The 18,904-nt window shown below is 42.7% G+C and overlaps 1 protein-coding gene across 7 annotated transcripts in view; it reads left to right on the top strand.

The window, feature by feature from the left end:
- Positions 1-10,735: 10,735 nt before the first annotated feature.
- Positions 10,736-18,904, top strand: part of dscamb (Down syndrome cell adhesion molecule b) — a 184,735-nt gene continuing 176,566 nt past the window's right edge. For all 7 annotated transcript variants that reach the window (XM_070543467.1, XM_015951843.3, XM_070543466.1 and 4 more), the window contains exon 1: positions 10,736-11,757. In XM_070543467.1, coding sequence (XP_070399568.1) covers positions 11,715-11,757 — 43 coding nt within the window. In that variant the 5' untranslated portion in view covers positions 10,736-11,714. The remainder of the gene's footprint in view (positions 11,758-18,904) is intronic.

Raw genomic sequence — 18,904 nt, 5'->3', positions numbered from 1 at the left:
GCGACCGCAGCTCTGGTTGGCCGCCTCAACAATGGAAGCATGGAACGAGGCCCAATCGCACTCAATGTCCCCTGACTCCCCCGGAATATTTTGGAAGCCCTGTCGGAGGTGGGAATTTAAACTTCTTCAGACAGGAGAGTTCGCCAGACATTCCCATCAGACCCTCACAATACATTTGGGCCTGCCAGGTCTGACTGGCACCCTCCCCCACCATCAGAGCCAACTCACCACCAGGTAGTGGCCAGATGACAGCTCCACCCTCTCTTCACCCGAGTGTTCAAGACATGCGGCCACAGATCAGATGAGATGACAACAAAGTCAATCGTGCACACCTTTTTGTCTGAACATGGTGTTCATTATGGACAATGACAAGCACAAAAGTCCAATAACAAAACACCACTCGAATTCAGATCAGGAGGGCTGTTCCTCCCCACCACATCTCTCCAGGTCTAACTGCAGTTGCCCACATGACCGTTAAAGTCCCCCAGTAGAACAAAGGAGTCACCAGAAGGAGCTCCCAAAAGGGTGGATAGTCTGAACTGTAGTTTGGTGCATAAACACAGACAACAGTCAGGACCTGTCCCCTCCACACGTAGGCAGAGGGAGGCTACACTCTCGTTCACTAGGGTAAACCCCAACATACAGACACCAAGATAGGGGGCAACTTCTATGGCAAGCCCTGCTCAGCCCCTTTCAGTGGGTGCAACTCCAGAGCAGTGTCCGGTCCATCTCAAGGAAACTGGTTCTGGAGCCAGAGCTATGCATTGAGGTGAGTCCGACTATATCTAGTCGGATCCTCCCAATCTCGCACACTAGCACAGACTCCTTCCCCACCAGAGAGATGACATTCCACATACCGAGAGCCAGCGTCTGTAACCGAGGATCTGACCGCCAAGGTCCTCGCCTTCGGCGAGGGGTCCGTGGGCTGTGCTTTGTCTGATCCCTCACCTAGAACAATGCTTTTGAAATCAAAACACAAGCATCTCAGTTTAAACAGTTAATCACAAATTCCTGTCCTGATTCCTTGGTCCCAGTTGGTGCATTGCTAAGTTATAGCAGCTGTAATTTAGAGAGCATGCATGTGTCCTAATGCTGATAGACCTGCAGGTATCTTTTCATCCCTAGGGGACCGTAGAGTGTAAAAGTATACCACCCAGAAGTCTGTTTAGGGGCCACATTGCCCTGGCCTTGGCAGAGCGTAACCTTATACGCACTTGTATCAGGAGCCACAAGTTTAGCTTGTCTCTTATCAATGTCATTGTCTTAGCAAACAAAAGGATCATTGTAGCTCTGCTTAGATTGTTTCTATTCTGAGTTAATGGGTCGTATATTGGAAAGGCAACCCGATCCTCCTTTTGGTGGACAGAGGAGTGAGCCGAAGGCCGGCATTTTGCTGATGATAGGCCGGGCTGTGTTTAGTTGTAAGACACTGGGCTTCACAGGAGATGTCAAAACAAGAAGCCCCATCCTGAGGGATTACCCACAGCCTGTCTGCACACACACACACACACACACACACACACACACACACACACACACACACACACACACACACACACACACACACACACGCACGCACGCACGCACGCACGCACACACACAGAGAATGGGTGGGTGTGCAGCAAAGTGCATTGTGTGAGTTCTTAAGCAAAAACAGGTGGTAGATAGAAGAGCAGAAAGCTGAAGGAGAATGTTCTTCATCACTTCACATGAGATCTGTGAAACTACAGTTTATTGTTCCAGCTTTGATTTCGGGATAATAGACATAAACACCAAGGAAATTGTGTTTTCAAGTATAATTTAAAAATACTTACCCTTTAACAGATTACTGCTCAGGAGAGTTTTAGGGTTGGGGTTAAGTCTTAATGTCTCAATTAGCCTCACCAGTTATTATTACTTTTCATAAAAACACAAAGTTGACATCTGAAGGTGCAGACTTTGGCTGAAAAATGAAAAAGCACTCAGTCACCATCGATTTAAGCCAGATTTCACACGAATTTTACCAATATTTTATTTCTCATTTTGTTTCTGTATTTTTGCACTATTTTTTGCACTTACAATATCCTAAGTTATTTAAGTTATAGTCATCATTTATAATATAGAATCCAAAAACATGTCTAACTTGAACTTAAAGTGTGTGAAAATGTGCTAAAAAATCTGCTTCTGTGAGCAGGAGAATAAAATTCCCAAGTATAAACGGTTAAATGTTGACAACCAGTCTCACCTTAACACATGGTGTGAAAAATGAATGAAAACAGGATTAGCAGGCTCAAAAAGCACCACATACCCATTTAACTCTCAAAATTGACACTTGCATTATTGTATGTTTCTCAGTGATCAAATCAAAACTGAGATGATAAGAAGACAGAAACACTTTCAGATGGCTGTTTCCTCTGTTTGTAAAGCGTTTATTGTCAGTTCACTAGAGCAGTCGACATCAGACGGAAGTCTGGAGACCAGGGATCTTTTTCCCAGTGAGCCACTGACAGGATTGTCAGAAAAGCTTTTTAGTCACAGAGAATATTTATTTTTCTGGTTGAAGAATGAATGGATTCAGTTTAATATGAAATAAAATCTGTAGAAAGTGTTTTGTACTTTCTACATGAAGATGATGATCCAAACAAAATTCACAATACAAAGTTACATCTTTAAAAGGCACAAGCATTATGGTCCTCACAGTTCACATGTTGAAAGGTGAAAAACAAAGACTCAAACCCAGATCTAGCTGTCTAAAATTACAATACACACACTGGAGTCATATATAAGTTAGAACAAATATCATCAGTACTGTTAAATTTGTACAAACTTAAAAAACAATTTATTCTCATTTTACTCACATAAAAAATGGCCCAGACACATTTCACTGAATTGGCAGTCTCAAACACTTTAATTGTGTAAAAATCTTTGCTTAATGTTGATAAATGGACTTTTAAGTCTTTGAATCTGGACTAATACCAGTTTCTTCTTGAAGATCAGAACTGATGTCCTACCTCCAAACCTCCTTTTGCTTCTTTATGGTAAAGAATGGATTTGCATCAGCAGCAGGCATTTACTCTGTTGAATCTTTGAGAATTAATATAAATTAAAATTATAATAAAAAGTATATAAATCAAAATTACCCCACCTCTCAGGGTACTGATAATGATAAACGACCCTTTCAGCGTCAGAAGACTCCGAAGTGCTTTACACTACAGTGTATCATTCATCTATTCACACACACACATTCACACACTGATGGTGATGAGCTACAATGTAGCTACAGCTGCCTTTGGGCGCACTGACAGAGGTGAAGCTGCCCAGCACAGTCCCTCCGACCACCACCAGCAGGCAAGGTGGGTTAAGTGTCTTGCCCAAGGACACAACAGCAGAATTCTCTGTCCGGAGCCGGGATCGAACCTGCAACTTTCCGATTACTGGACAACCTGCTCAACCTGTTGAGCTGCTGCTGCCAGATAGTGGCTGAGTTGTTTGATAAGTAATGACCAGATTTTACTGAATAAATGTATAAATGACAGACCAAGGGAGCTTGGCACAGTTCATACACGGAGGAAATTTGTGCTTTCCATTAGCAAAGAAAAGCATGAACATTAAAACAACGTGACAGCGCAATTAAAATACACAAATAAAGTTTGATTTAATTCATTTCAAATTTAAGAATGAGAAAAATAAAACTAATTTAAAGGGTGAGCAGTTGCAGTGCAAAAAGTGCAGTATAAAAACTTGTCATTCAAAGGCTGATGAATACATGAATGTTTTCCGTTTTGATTTAAAAGTTACTAGAGTTGGGGCACATTTGAGGTAATAAGGAAACTGATTCCATCTGTGCAGCATAGTAGCTAAAATCAGCTTCACCCTGTTTGGTTCTGACCGGAGGTTCTACCAGCTGACTGTTTTCTGAGGATCTCAGAGCCCTTCTAAAAAATTAGCATATTGTGATAAAGTTCATTATTGTATGTACTGTACTGATAAACATTAGACTTTCATATATATTAGATTCATTACACACAACTGAAGTAGTTCAAGCCTTTTATTGTTTCTAATATTGGTGATTTTGGCATACAGCTCATGAAAACCCAAAATTCCTATCTCAAAAAATTAACATATTTCATCCGACCAATAAAAGAAAAGTGATTTTAATACAAAAAAAGTCGACCTTCAAATAATTATGTTCATTTATGCACTCAATACTTGATCGGGGATCCTTTTGCAGAAGTGACTGCTTCAATGCAGTGTGACATGGAGGCAATCAACCTGTGGCACTGCTGAGGTGTTATGGAGACCCAGGATGCTTCGATAGCGGCCTTTAGCTCATCCAGAGTGTTGGGTCTTGCGTCTCTCAACTTCCTCTTCACAATATCCCACAGAGTCTCTATGGGGTTCAGGTCAGGAGAGTTGGCAGGCCAACAGTGGTTTTGGCACTGTGAGCAGGTGCCAGGTCATGCTGAAGAATGAAATCTTCATCTCCATAAAGCTTTTCAGCAGATGGAAGCATGAAGTGCTCCAAAATCTCCTGATAGCTAGCTGCATTGACCCTGCCCTTGATCAAACATAGTGGACCAACACCAGCAGCTGACATGGCACCCCAGACCATCACTGACTGTGGGTACTTGACACTGGACTTCAGGCATTTTGGCATTTCCCTCTGCCCAGTCTTCCTCCAGACTCTGGCACCTTGATTTCTGAATGACATGCAAAATTTGCTTTCATCCGAAAAAAGTACTTTGGACCACTGAGCAACAGTCCAGTGCTGCTTCTCTGTAGCCCAGGTCAGGCGCTTCTGCCGCTGTTTCTGGTTCAAAAGTGGCTTGACTTGGGGAATGCGACACCTGTAGCCCATTTCCTGCCCCCGCCTGTACACGGTGGCTCTGGATGTTTCTACTCCAGACTCAGTCCACTACTTCCGCAGGTCCCCCAAGGTCTGGAATCGGTCCATCTCCACAATCTTCCTCAGGGTCCGGTCACCTCTTCTCGTTGTGCAGCATTTTCCGCCACACTTCTTCCTTCCCACAGACTTCCCATTGAGGTGCCTTGATACAGCACTCTGGGAACAGCCTATTTGTTCAGAAATGTCTTTCTGTGTCTTACCCTCTTGCTTGAGGGTGTCAATGATGGCCTTCTGGACAGCAGTCAGGTCGGCAGCCTTACCCATGGTTGCGGTTTTGAGCAATGAACCAGGCTGGGAGTTTTTAAAAGCCTCAGGAATCTTTTGCAGGTGTTTAGAGTTAATTAGTTGATTCAGATGATTAGGTTAATAGCTCGTTTAGAGAAACTTTTCATGATATGCTAATTTTTAGAGATAGGAATGTTGGGTTTTCATGAGCTGTATGCCAAAATCATCAATATTAGAAACAATAAAAGGCTTGAACTACTTCAGCTGTGTGTAATGAATCTAATGTATGAAAGTCTAATGTTTATCAGTACATTACAAAAAATAATTAACTTTATCACAATATGCACATTTTTTTGGAAGGACCTGTACAGAAAGGAGATATGACATGTATTCTGGGCCCATGCCATTGAGTGATTTATAAACTAGTAGATGCACTTGAGTTTGTAGTTTACTGGTAACCAGTGTGGAAATTTAAGAACAGGAGTGATGTGCTCGGTTCTCTTGGTTCTTGTTAAGATTCTTAGCAGTAGCCTTCTGAACAAGCTGCAGTTGCTTCGCAGCTTTTTGGGAAGAACAGTCAAACGACCATTGCAATAGGCCAGCCTGCTGGATATGAACACATGAATGAGTTTATCTAGGTCTTGTCTGGACATGAGACCTCTGAGTCGTATTGAAGATGACAAAATGCAGATCTAGTTACAGCCATAATGTGACGAGTGAGGAAAGTTTTATGACTTGTAACCATTAATTCATCCAATATCTGCAAAAGAGCTTGTTGATCAGAGGTAATCACACTTTTGTTTCTCTTTGAAATAGTCTCAGCGCGTTAAACTCCTTCCAACGAACCTATGATGCTGCTTCTAAATTCAGATTCAAACTCGGGGTTTTATTCCCAATTCAAATTAAGTTGGTCTTGTACAGCCCTCAAAACGTTCTGTTTTATTTGGTTTTTAATAAAGAATGAGAAAACACTCCTGTGTGGGATTAAATTATAGTAATGTGAGTGCGACTGGCATAACTCCTGCTTATAAAGAGACATCTCCCTGTCCATCCACACTGAAGCTGCCATGATAAGGAGATTCAACGGCTCCCGAGCTAGCGCCCACATTACAGTCACAGAGTCATGACCTTGGTCTCTTGAAGTGTCTCATATGTGCTCTACTGTCCTCCTTCCATCTATCCACACACTGATATTATGTGGAGGAGGGGGTGGCAGTGGGGGGTTGCACATGTATTTGTGTACACATCCACAGAAAGACGAGCATGCATGGTCACACAGCAAGGCCAAGACAGTCTGCAGCAGCCCGAGGGCCACATTGTCACATTCACTTACCACTGTTTAGGCATCATGCTAGGGGTGGGGGGTGAGGGCTGACATGAACCCACCTACCCACCACCATAGCTAGCAGAAAACAGAGAAATGCAGAAGAACAAGTTAAAATCAAATGTTTCTTATTTACCTAAAAACATAAATATCATACGATGGAGCTGCCTGAAACAAAGCACGCATGTTTCACAATGAGGCCTTTTGCCTTAGAGTGGCTGCTCGTGTCATTCGAATCATAAACACGACATGCTTGATTTTTTCTTCACTCATTTGATTTTAAAGTGATTAAAAATATTAAGAGGAAGAACAATTCCATTACAGTATTTCATTATCATAAGAATGAGATCGTCGGCCATCCTCTCCAGCACGCTTTGAAACATGCTCAGTACATTTGTGCTGTGTTTGTTACTCTCATTACATATAAAATACATTTTGTGCATATTTGAGAAATGTAGATTTTGAGGAGCTATGATGGTGCAGCCGAGTGTAATCACATGTCTTAGTCCTGTTTCTTTCATAATAAAAGTAGGTCTTATGTCAGCGATTAGGAGGAAATGATAAATGGCCTTGAAGAAAAGACCTTCTTTTAAAGCCATATTCAAATGTTCTTTCTTTGCATTTTGATTATTGCCAACCTGCAGACACCGCAAGGGCATTTCTGTTATTCTTCACTCATCCATTTCCCATAAAATTCAGCTCATGAAGGTAACAGATCCAGAAGGGAAACCAGACATTCCTCCATCACCCTGCAGGCTGTCCTGGTGAGCGCTGAAGGTCATGGGTTGAAGATACCGACAGAACCTCATCATCAGCGAAAAAGCAGAAACGAGACCCTGAGGTTCCCAAACCCTCCTCTCTCCAAATGCATCTTGAGATTTGTCCACAAACACCACCAACAGGAACACTAGTGGAGTCCAAAGAACCCCAGTAAATTTATTTCAAGACACAGACGTAGTTTTGACTTTAGAAGTGGGGGACACAACCAGCATGCGGACCAAGTGTGTGTGTGTGTGTGTGTGTGTGTGTGGGTGTGGGTGTGTGTGTGTCTACACTAAGTATACAAAATGTGAAGTACACAGGTGGCAGTTAAACAGAAAACTAATACTTTCAATTCAACTTTGTTTTTCACCTTGTTGGTCATTTTCATTCCTACTCATTGTCACAATTTTACACCTATTTTTTGAATATCTGGTCAATAGAGCCCATTTACATCAAATTCTAGTTGAACTTTTGGTCCAAGTGCTCAACCAGTCTATGCCCCCCCCCCCCCCCCCACACACACACACACAAATTATGCCCATGTCTCAAGAGGCATCATTAAAAAAATGTTTTTTCTTTTTCAATCTGCACCAGAAACAAGTTCAACTTTGTTCCAGGAGCAAAAAGTCAGTTCTTGTTTTGGTTTTGACTGAATTTATTAATTGCAAGCTTTGTGGACCAGATTCAGTGAGCTTTCAGGCTGAATTTGGCTCAAATGCCAGCAGTTGAGGGTCTTGCGATCCCCATCATGAACAATCAGTGAGTTTTAAAAGCTCAGCCTATAATGCAAGGGTCAAGGCTCTTGTCTTCAGAGAGAAGAAGATGGTATTGTCTTTCCTATCTGATGTGAACAGCTGTTGGAAGTGATAGCCAGCAGCACCTGTTTCCACCAGCTCCCATTCAGCCCAAAGGAACCAGTCACTCTGCATAAAGCCTGCCCATCAGTGAAACATCTTTTTGTGCTAAATTATATGTTTTGCTCTATTCCTCAGATCCTGGAGTGTATTTGTTTGAACCTTGGCGTAAAAGATATTAAAAGCTCTTCCAGCGCACAGGAAAGTAATTATTTTCTAATTATAGTTACTAAGGTGAGCGGGTGATTACCTGAGCTAACCAAATATTAGACACCGTGTGTGTGAGAATAACACGACTCATCCAGCAGACAATCCAGTGATGATTAGGACTGCTCTCAGCTGATAATGTCCCAGTTTAAACGGACACACCCTGTCATTAGCTGGTTGTAAAGGTCGTGTGGTCAGTGTTGATGTTATGAGTTTGTTTGCTGCCAAACACAGGCTGTGGGTGCTTCTGGTTCCGTGTATGAACCATACCGTATAGTGTGAGGGTGTGTATACTACACACACATCACCCTGAGCAAATGTTAACTTCCAGTCCAGCCCAGTTTTAAACCATCTCATGCAAACAAGCAGCCTTTCATTTGCATTTTCTGCATTTATTGAATTGCTTCCTCCCATTTTTTTCTCCTTTCAGCATCTCATAAAAATCCTGTTTGCTGAGCTGGATTACGCCAATGCCTAATTCCCCCCTAAAATGTCAGATGGCACCCTCTAATGCCACAGATCCTTCTGTCAATCCTTTGAACCCACATTCGGATCTTTTCTCCCGACATCTTTTGGGATTGTTTTTTTTCTTTGAAGGCTGTGAATGTCACCTTTAGCTGCAAAGAAACCTCAACTTGTTTCTTTTGACATTGCTGAAGGCTGAACTGAAGAGAACGCTGCTGTGTTTTCTGATGTGGTGAGAGATGCCCCTTTGTCATTTTCCCACAGAAAACTTCCCTCAGGAAGCAGACTATCTTTCTCTTACGGGGTTTTGTGAATAAAAGAAGGTGACGGGCAGAAATATGGTTCTGTAGAATCGTATTTGTGAATCACTTACACAATTCAAATCAGCAATAATGGAAACAATATAATCTGAATTAAAACAAAATGCAGTTTCACATAATAATTTAGTTTATAAAAGAGAACCGAGAGCAGCCCCAGACCATCACACTACCACCACCATGCCTGACTGATGGTATTTCTACTCAAGATGCACCACAACACACACACACTTTCCAAAAAGTCCCCCCTTTGTCTTCAGCCTACAGAACACATCACCAAAAGTATTGAGAGTCATCAAGATGCCTTGTTGTGTAAATGTGGGCGGGGCCTTTGTGTTTGTTCTTTTTTTAGAACTTTAGCACTGAGGCCATTCTCGTCCTTTCTCTGTCTTTCTCATTGTTGACCCTAACCTGCAGAGCTGCAGAAGTGGTCTTGGGTTCTTTTGTTTATTCTTTTTTGGAAGGATCATGACATGCTGCCTTGCGATGTCAAGCATCCACTGAAATGCTGTACTAACTCTATGGGTCTGGCAGCAGTCAGAGAATAAACACATTTATTTATTGAAAACTTGTATTTTCTCAAGTCATATTTGTCTGATGATTAAAGACAAAAACACAAGAAATCTGTAAGGGGTAAATACTTTTTTTGCAGCACATGTGTGGCATAAATATTCCGCAGCAGTTAATAAACTTCCTTCCTTGTTCTTGTAAAGCATTAGGCGCTGAAACACCAGCGTGCTTCTGCTAATCCACTCGTAACAGGCAGGATTTCTGACCCACTGCCCTGATTCAACACTGTTTTCTCCTTAAATGTGTTTGGATTTATCCCACAGCTTAGGCAAATAAATCAGTTTACAATATCTGCTTACTCAATTAAACACAGATTATGCACTGACATCAACTTAAAAAACTGAGCAGATATTTTGTTTAGACATCTGCTGAATAAATCAAGCAGAAGTTACAAAAATGAGCATTTGAGGCAAGCTGGAACAGTGTGTTCTGGTACAAACACCATTGGTGTTACTGTTTGCTGCACTGGAGTGAAGAGAGACAGGCAGACAAGTGGGCAGAGACAAGAAGCCTGGACCACTAATAAAACACCTGCATCTGCAACAAAGTGACACTCACTCATTAGCGCTGCTAGACTTGTGCACCGTGTGTGTTGTTCAGAGTGTTTTCATCTGTTTGTGTGTGTGTGTGTGTGTGTGTGTGTGTGTGTGTGTGTGTGTGTGTGTGTGTGTGTGTGTGTGTGAGCGGATAAAACGAGCACCCTGAGGTGCTTGCAGGTTTTCACTCTGTCATATGGGATGGAGAATGAGCTGCTGGTTAAATCACAGTCGGTGTTACTGGGCTCCGCATGTGGACAGGCCCACAGGCTTCCAGCGTTCTACTGCAATACCCTTGACTTCAAGGCAGACATTAAAATGGAGGGGTAGTGGTGGGGTTTGAGGCAGGCAATGTAAGTGCATGTGTAGGCGCTGCTAGGGTTGGACAGTGCTGCTGGTTAACCCCATCTCTCCACCCACACACAGTTGGGGGGGGGAGGGGGGGGGCTTCTTTTTTTAGCATAATTTTTAAAAAAGTTGCCAAATAAAATAAAATAAATCTGCAAATACATGCGTAATTTCATCCTTACAAATGTGCATACTTACAAGGGCCTCTCTCGGTTCTTGTTTGTAAAAGAAAAAGAACAAAAGCAGTCAGTTTAATATCTAAAGCCCTAGCCTGTTAGCTAAATTACAGACAGGTCTGAAGGAGTTTACCTTAACTCCAGCAGACAGCACCTTCTTCCCGCTGAGCCGAAACAGCTCCGTGCGTAAAACCCCCCTCTGTGCGTCAGGTGCCTCATTTCCTTAATGCAAACGCCGCCTGCGCGCGCTGACACACTCTCCCACCTCCTCCGCCGATGTACTGCCCTCACGCCCGATCGGTAGCCGCCTCTGCTCCTTTAAGGCAATGAGGAATTAAAGCGTCTGCAGGGGAGCGGGTTACTCCGTGTAATACTCAGAGAGCGACAGCGGCGCTTGCTCGCCTCTTGCTGGACGCACACAGGCGTTGAGGATGATTTGACTTTGGAGTCTGAGAAAAAAGCCAGTTTTTCAATCTTCTTTCTTCTTTTCACTTTTTGTTGTAAAATCTAAATTGTTTTAGTTTCCTAGCATTTATTTTCGAACCTCCAAGGATGACGCGCCACTCATTGAAAAACGTGATAAATCAGGGGGTTTCACTTTTTTTGCCCTTTTAAAACATTTGGCGAATTTCATTTGTTTTCCCCTCAATTTGTTTTTGTTTTTGGCACCGGGAACCGTTCCGTCCGCGTCTTTGACTCAGCACCACACACACCTGTGTTTCAGCACTTCAGCATCCTTTTGAATAACAGGCAGAGAAGCAGCAAGACGCGGAGCACAGGAGGAGAGTCAGAGCGCGCAGCTCCCCCAAGACAATCACAGAGGCTCCTTTGGCCAAGCGCAACAGAAAAGAAGAAGAAGAAGGCAATCAAGGAAGAGAGGAAAAAGTATAAAGGATAAATTGAAAAGTAGATACTCGGACTGGGTCGCTCCAAGACAGAGGCAAATGTTTAACCTTACACCAAGCGCACAGGAGAGAAACCCAGGGAGGCACCGGTCGGAGGAAGACGTGAAAGCATAGCTTGGGGGGATTGAACGGAGCAGGGCATGTGGATATTGGCTTTTATCTTTCTCCAGAGCACCTTGAATGGTAAGTTTCACCTGCAAGTCTATTCTTAGCAACTGCTCATTACCTGCTGCAGGAGACAAATCACTGCTAGACAGCAAAATGACTGAAGAGGGAGGATGGAGGTCACCTGTGACCCACATGGAGAAGGTTTGATAAGGCTGTCAAAAAGGCTGACACCCCTGATGGAAGGAGACAGAGACAGGACAGGCTCAGAATTACATTTAAATGCTTCAAGCTTTTTCCTACAACACAAATCTGGCCTTCAGAGGCAAATCCTGACCCTCAAATTAAGCAAATAAATAATATTTGTTTTAACCTTTAAGTTATAAATGAATGAATTGTTCATTTATAACTGTTTTTTGTTTAGTTTGATGTAAGGGCATCAAATCAGTGTGTTTTTATGTAATCCGGTGCCTCTCCTGTCACAGCCTTGTTCCGCTTTGGCCCTTAGTAATAAGTGACGTCTATGATATAATGGACATTTGCTTTAACCCTCCTCCCCCTGCTGTGATTGTTATTTTTCAAGTTCAAATCGGCCCATACAAATTAAAATATCAACATCTTTTGGGTCAGAAATGCACATTTAAATGTAAATTATTTAAAAGAAATCGAAAATATTGAATTGCATTCATGTTTCTGTCGGAATAGCTCCGCCAGCACATTTCTCACATTCACTGCGTTGTTGACCCCCAAATGTCATTTGTCGAGCAGTGATAGGTGTGATGTGCAATCGTTTAAAAAAATGCACAAAAAATGTGAAACCATTTAGTTGTTTTTTAGCACAAAAACATTTGCTGTTCAAATATTGCATTTTTTGTTGTTTCAAATTCATTATTTTTGCATTTTTCTGTATTGCACGCTTCTGCATCACCGCAATTTCTTTTATTCCCTTTTTAGTGTTTAGTATTCCCCATATAGTGTATCTAAAATCAATAGTGGAAAATTGATACCATTTATTGCATTCACTTATTGGCCAGAGTCTCTTCTACAAGGGAGGGATTATGGCTGCCTGGGTGTGTACAAAAACAGGGAAAGGAAAAAACATCAGAGTAGAAGAAGGCGAGGGAGAAGGATAGAAAATGGAAACGTGTCTGTATGAAAACACGCCAGGGCGACTAGACCAGAACAAGCCTATGGTTGGCTGCTTTTAAATAAAAAAGGCTAAAGTGGGTTGAAAATAAAAGCAGAATTTATGCGCAGCAAGAATCCAGAAAGTGGAGCTTTTCAGGTACGAATGTGTTTAACCGCATCGAGAAGCTGGGATATGAGATTGTGCGTCCCCCCAAAATGGATTTTCACCTCTCGCCAGAATGATAAAATAAGGCTTCGAAATTGATTTTTGTTTCTGTCGACTCTTTTTCAGAGCCGAGGCAGCCATCAGTCAGTGCAGTTTTTTGACACTGGCTCCATATAAAATGGTATCTCCCTCAGCACAGCTTGTGCTAAAACTCATAAAGGAACAATAAGGAATCCTCATTAATCATAATCATCTGACACCGGATCAACCGCCATGCAAGATCGTGTCCGTTTATTGCATAAGGGATTATTGAGGAGGCCTGTGGCAAACGACTGATAGGGATTAATCTGGAGACGCCGTTTCGGTGCAGACATTGCACTTTATGTGCTTGTCGTTTGCAGGGCTGCTGTCTTTAATGCACACATTTCTGTCTTTAACTTGATTCCTCCACCGCTGTTGCAGAGCCCTGCTGCAAGACTTTGCCCTTCGTGGCTAGATGTTTGGTTGATTATCATGAAAATGAGGTGTTCATCGGCTGAGCAGTCGTTGTCAGAATGAATGAATGACCTTGGAGATTGAAGCCAGCGTGCAGATTGAATTCCAGACAATTCTTGCTGTTTCAGAGTCAGGCCTGCTCGCCGGCCTGTCTCTATGGTAACCTCCCTAATGGGTGTCAGGGGCTGCGTCCTAAAACCTTCCCACATTCACTCTCTACAACGTGGGGTGGGAAGCTATACGTTGCGAGCCTGGTGCTATCAGAAAGTGCTGCTCGTGCCATTAGTTTGGTCTGATGCTTGTTTACGCCTTCCCTCAGCAAACACCGAGACCAGATTGAACCACTCTGATGTGGGTTGTACTTCTCTCACAACTTAGATGCTGCTACAAAATGGCAGACACAGGAAAAAGATGTAGGGAGGAAATCCTGCTGCAGAACTGTGATTGGCCATTAGAAAACCAAAAAGTTGGTTCTTTGAGTCAGACTTGAAGAATCACTTTTTGTTGCCTTTTTTTGACAAAAGGAGCATTAAATTAGCAAATGACAACCAAAAAGTTCAACTCTGCAACCAGTTAAGCAGAGATTGAACAATAATCTAGTCTGACCCTTAAAATGGAAAGAACAGCATTTCTTCTGAAGTAAAACCAAAAGGATGCATCACGTTTTGTCAAAAAGAGTCAAGTCTACCCCACTGAGCTGCTGAAAGCCACAGAACTGTTCCTGTATGTAAAACTTCACACTTTTCCAACATTAAAATATGAATTTAGTCATCAGAACTGACGGGAAAGCATTAAATATCTGCACGTGTGAAAGTTGCCTCTGGCCAAAGCGCAGCAAGCTCAACTAGCCCATTCACATTCTCATTGGAAAGATGTAACGAGACAAGGCTTCTTGCCAAGTTCCCACAAAGGCCGTGATGATTTGTAGACATACATGGAGCTTAGCTTGATGTTCATGGCTAAGATATAAAAAAGGACTTATCTCTTTCATCGTCAATAAATGAGCTTTTGGGCAGAGGTCGGGAAATCAAGTTTTGATCTCAATTAGCTCTGACCTTTCATACAGACACATTTAATCTGAAATAAGGCAGCCTCTTGCAGAACGCCCAGTCCTGCGCAGCTTTCAGTGCAGCACCAAACCGCCAACCTGTCAGCCTGCCAACTCCTAAATGTCCCCACGTTAGGAGCAACCTGAACCTCTGGATGGAGATGCTACAGGGATGGTTCGGTAGCAAAGATTAAACTGGGCTGCAAGTATTAGGAGGGAACAGGAATTTGCACAAGAATAAATCTACATGAAGATAGCAGAAGCAGATTATTCACATGATCAGCGTCTGTCCAAATAAAATGGAGTGAAATCCGACCGGTTAATGGCTGCGCTGTCCGTCATTAGTTTGTTTACTCGTCAACAGTCAGGGTTTGGTTGCAGCAGACGGTACAGCAGGTCTGAAAATGATATTACTGTACGTGGAGCCAGGTGAAAGATCTCTGTGGTCTGTTCTCAGATGTGAATATCTAATGGACCAAATTAAGTTTACAAACCCACTTAACTCCTGCTCACTTGAGTGAGTTCTGAGAGGGTTTGTTGGGTTACGTTTTGAACTCAACGCGTGATTCTGGTTGAAAGAGCTGCTAATGTTGGGTAATGGATACCCTGATGTGTGATCATAATAGATATCCCCTAGTTCATACATCTTAGCTCTATAATGAGGGCTACTCTACTGTACCATTCCTCCTCGACTCTGTCTGGCTCTCTAATTAGGAGCAAGCTTTGGCGACTCTCCCCGTGTGTGTGTGTGTGTGTGCGTGTGTGAGTGTGTGTGTTTCACCCAATGTAAAATCTAATTACCGATCACACTGTGTCTGTCTGGATTCCAGTGAATCAGAGGTGTAATTGCGCAAGCCCGCGTGTAAATGTCTCCTGCATTAAAATGTTAACAATATCATTTAGCATCTGCGGGGAAGAGCAGAAAAGCCCTCAGCACCCAGATGTAGGTGTTTGATCAAGCGTGCAAATGAGGCTGTAGTACATCTGGCGTGGGTTTCCCTCTCTGACGGAGTTCTCGGTGGAGAGGATGTTTTTAATTCACTCAGCACCTGTCGAAGTGACATGTTATATTATTATGCTGCGCTGCACAGGTACGCCATGCTGTAAAAGCTTTATTTGACAGTTTAAAACAGCCCAAGTCAAAAAATGAAGACCCTCTACTGAACTCTGCTGAGAAACTTCAGATTTATTTTCAAATTTTGGGGGAATTTTTTTTTATTTTAGGATTGAAAACCTGGGAGATCTCAGCTTTTGATATAAGAAAATCCAAACAAACATCAGTCTGGTTATTACACATATGAAACTGATGATTGCTATTATAGTGTTCATGTGAAGTAAACTGAATACAGGAACATTATCCAGAAGTGCCCCCTAGTGGCTGGCTGCAGTAAAAGTATTGAATCTCACTCCCTTCCAGGTTATCATGTCAAAATCGTCCTTTGTAATTCCCTGTAAGCGCTTAGAGATTTTTATAACGTAAAGCGAAATAGAAATGAAATGTATTATTATTAATGTTATTATTAATCTTAATAAAATGGAGCTCAGATAAGCTGTTACCTTCTCTTGAGAGCATGTCAGTGTGACTTTTCAGTGCGCCAAATCAGGAAGTATTACTAACTGAAGATCCACATGTGTCGAGGTAAAACCTAAACTGAAAAATTGCAAGAATTTTTTTTCTGAGAGAATCTCTGCGGTTTGGTCCTTCTGAATGATGGAGCGACAAAATCAAAACCACAGAATCAAACTGAAACATGCCAGCTTTTGACCTTACCTTTGGACAACAGTAAAAACCATTTTTTACCCCAAAATGTTCTTTTAGAAATCAAGTGTGAAGCATTTATATCAGTATATTGGTAGATGTACAGTTTAACTGTACATGGTGCTAATAATGGAACACTGTGTGAATATTTATGTGAAGCACACATGATCATGGGCGTTGGTGTGAAGTTTTTTATAAACTTCCAGTATTTATAATGCAGATTTCAAAACAGCATGCGAGCTGAACAAAGCGCTGCACAGGCAACAATCATACAAAGATAATTTAAAAACAGATTAAAATAACTGATAAAGGAATTAAAAGACAAGAAAAAAAATAAAAAATAAAAGGAGTCACTGTCCAAGAGCCATATAATAAAGTTGGGTCGTCAATCATGACTTGAAGACGGTGACGGATGATGACTGTAGAATTGCAATAACGCACCTTTAAGTTTAAGGACTTTTGCAGCAAGTCACCCCTTCACATCTGTGAGACAGTCTGCAATTAGTACATCCATACTTGGCCCATTCATCGCCAAATCTGACAATCATCAGCGTAGATATGATAGCAGATGCCACACCACTCAAAAATCTTTCCCAAAGGCAGAAGATAAGAGGCCCCATAACAGACCCCCCCCCCCCCCCCCATTTAAACAGAAGACAGAGGGAGGCACAGCTACCCATCTGCATGCTGAGAGATCTAATTACCAAATATGAGAGGAACCAGTCCAGTACACAAGAATCCGACACAGGACTCTAGACCAGGGGTACTCAATTCCAGGCCTATAGTGCTGGTATGCAGCACATTTTAGTTTTAACTCAGCTTCATCACACATAATTTCAATCAGCAGGTAATTAAAATGCTTTTGCAGGGCCTGATGAGCTGCAGCACAGGTGATTAAACGACCGAATCAAGTGTGTTGGAGCAGAGAAACAACTTAAATGTGCTGGATACCGGCCCTCCAGGCCCGGGATTGAATACCCCGGCTCTAGATGATCCAACAGGATTTGGTGGTCCACTGTGTCAAAGGCCACTAGAAGGTTTAATAGCAGCAGCAATACATGGGACCCTGAATCAGATGCAACCAAAACATCACTGAGCACACTCAGTGCTGTGGTGGTGTCTGAACCATCTAAAATGGAGCCACACCAACTGTGATGAGAGTAATGGGCTCGACACACGGGAGGCGACAAACGACGGCGATCAGCAAAATTTGTCGCTGTCGCTTTTATTACCTGTCACACGGGAGGCGACCCGCGGCCAGCGGCAAAGCCGTCTACGCGTTCTGTTCCATGGCGAAATCGAAACTTCCGTTGTTTTGTTTGGCTGTGTCAGGTTGGAGGGAATTAAGGTTATTTAAGTGGTTCAGAGTTAATAAAGTGGTAGATATGATGTTTCACAAGGTACTGCTAGAGTTATGTGAAATCTTACTTCTGATTTTACTATATAAAACATAATAATAATCAACTTCTCCTCCATGTTTGCTCGGAGGTGTACGGAGCATTCTGTCCGCTCATTGGTCAGTGAATGAAACCTCCGTCGATTGGTCCTCGTCCGAGCGACAGCGATGAAAAGTTGAAAATGTTTCAACTTTCTGGGATCGTGTCGCTGGGTCATCCGTGCACGGCACGTGCACGGCACGTGCATGGCACGTGCACGGCACGTGCACGGCACGTGCACGAATGCAAAATTTCACACGCACGTTTTTCGTGTTTCGCTTAGTAGGAGAGAGACCCGTGATTATCGCTTTGTCGCGCATGTCTCATTGAAAATGAATGGAGGAGAGGCGATGTCGCCTCCCGTGTGTCGAGCCCATAAGACATTCAACCATATTGCTTCAGCCGTGAACTTGTTGAGGAGACTACATCATTTGAGGAGATTTTGCAAAGTCCAACAATGTTTTTATTTTTACGACTGAAGCAGCATCCAAATCAGAGTGTAAAGAGCGTCCGTCATTCCTTCACAATAAAAGTCTCAAACAACCACGCATACCCTAAAAACCTGTTAAAGTCACTGTGGTTGTGGAGAAACCGTTAAACAACTGAATAAATCTTAAACTATCAATCTGGAATTGAAAACAATGCATGCAGCTATTTTAGCTGTGCAGTGAGCTGCTCATCCTAGTGGTGCATCACATCACAGCTTCTGCTCAGGCGGTGATGGTAATGATGAGTTTGCTATCTAAAATCCACCAAGACAAACATCCACGCTGCACCTCATAAATACTGCCTCCTAATCCAGTTCTCCACATACCAGGGCCGGGCTTTGAACTCGGCAGCCCAAGGCTGAATTGATCCCAGCTACTCGGGCCTGAGCATGATGCATTGTGGCTCACAAACAGTCTGCGATCCCGTCGCTCCAGAACAGCTTGGCCTTCTGCTGCACACTATATGGACATCTGCTGCAGCCCAATAACTAAATGAATAAATGACTAAAACATGCAAATTCTCCAGTTTTTGTCACCATATGGCAGTTTTTCTTAGCTGTCCCATCTCTGCTGCTTTTGTTGTTTCGTCACCTCAAACAGGGTTTCCTGTAGAGATCTCACCGCCGAGTTAGACCCCCTTCCAAACACGAAAGTAGGCTAAGGGATAGCGTAAGAGGCAGAGCTGGATAGACAGCGTGGCAGAAA

This window comes from Nothobranchius furzeri, chromosome 13, assembly GCF_043380555.1.
Source record: "Nothobranchius furzeri strain GRZ-AD chromosome 13, NfurGRZ-RIMD1, whole genome shotgun sequence".
NCBI lineage: Eukaryota > Metazoa > Chordata > Actinopteri > Cyprinodontiformes > Nothobranchiidae > Nothobranchius > Nothobranchius furzeri.
The sequence above is the reverse complement of the archived record's forward strand: the minus strand, read 5'-3'. Positions and strand labels throughout refer to the sequence as shown.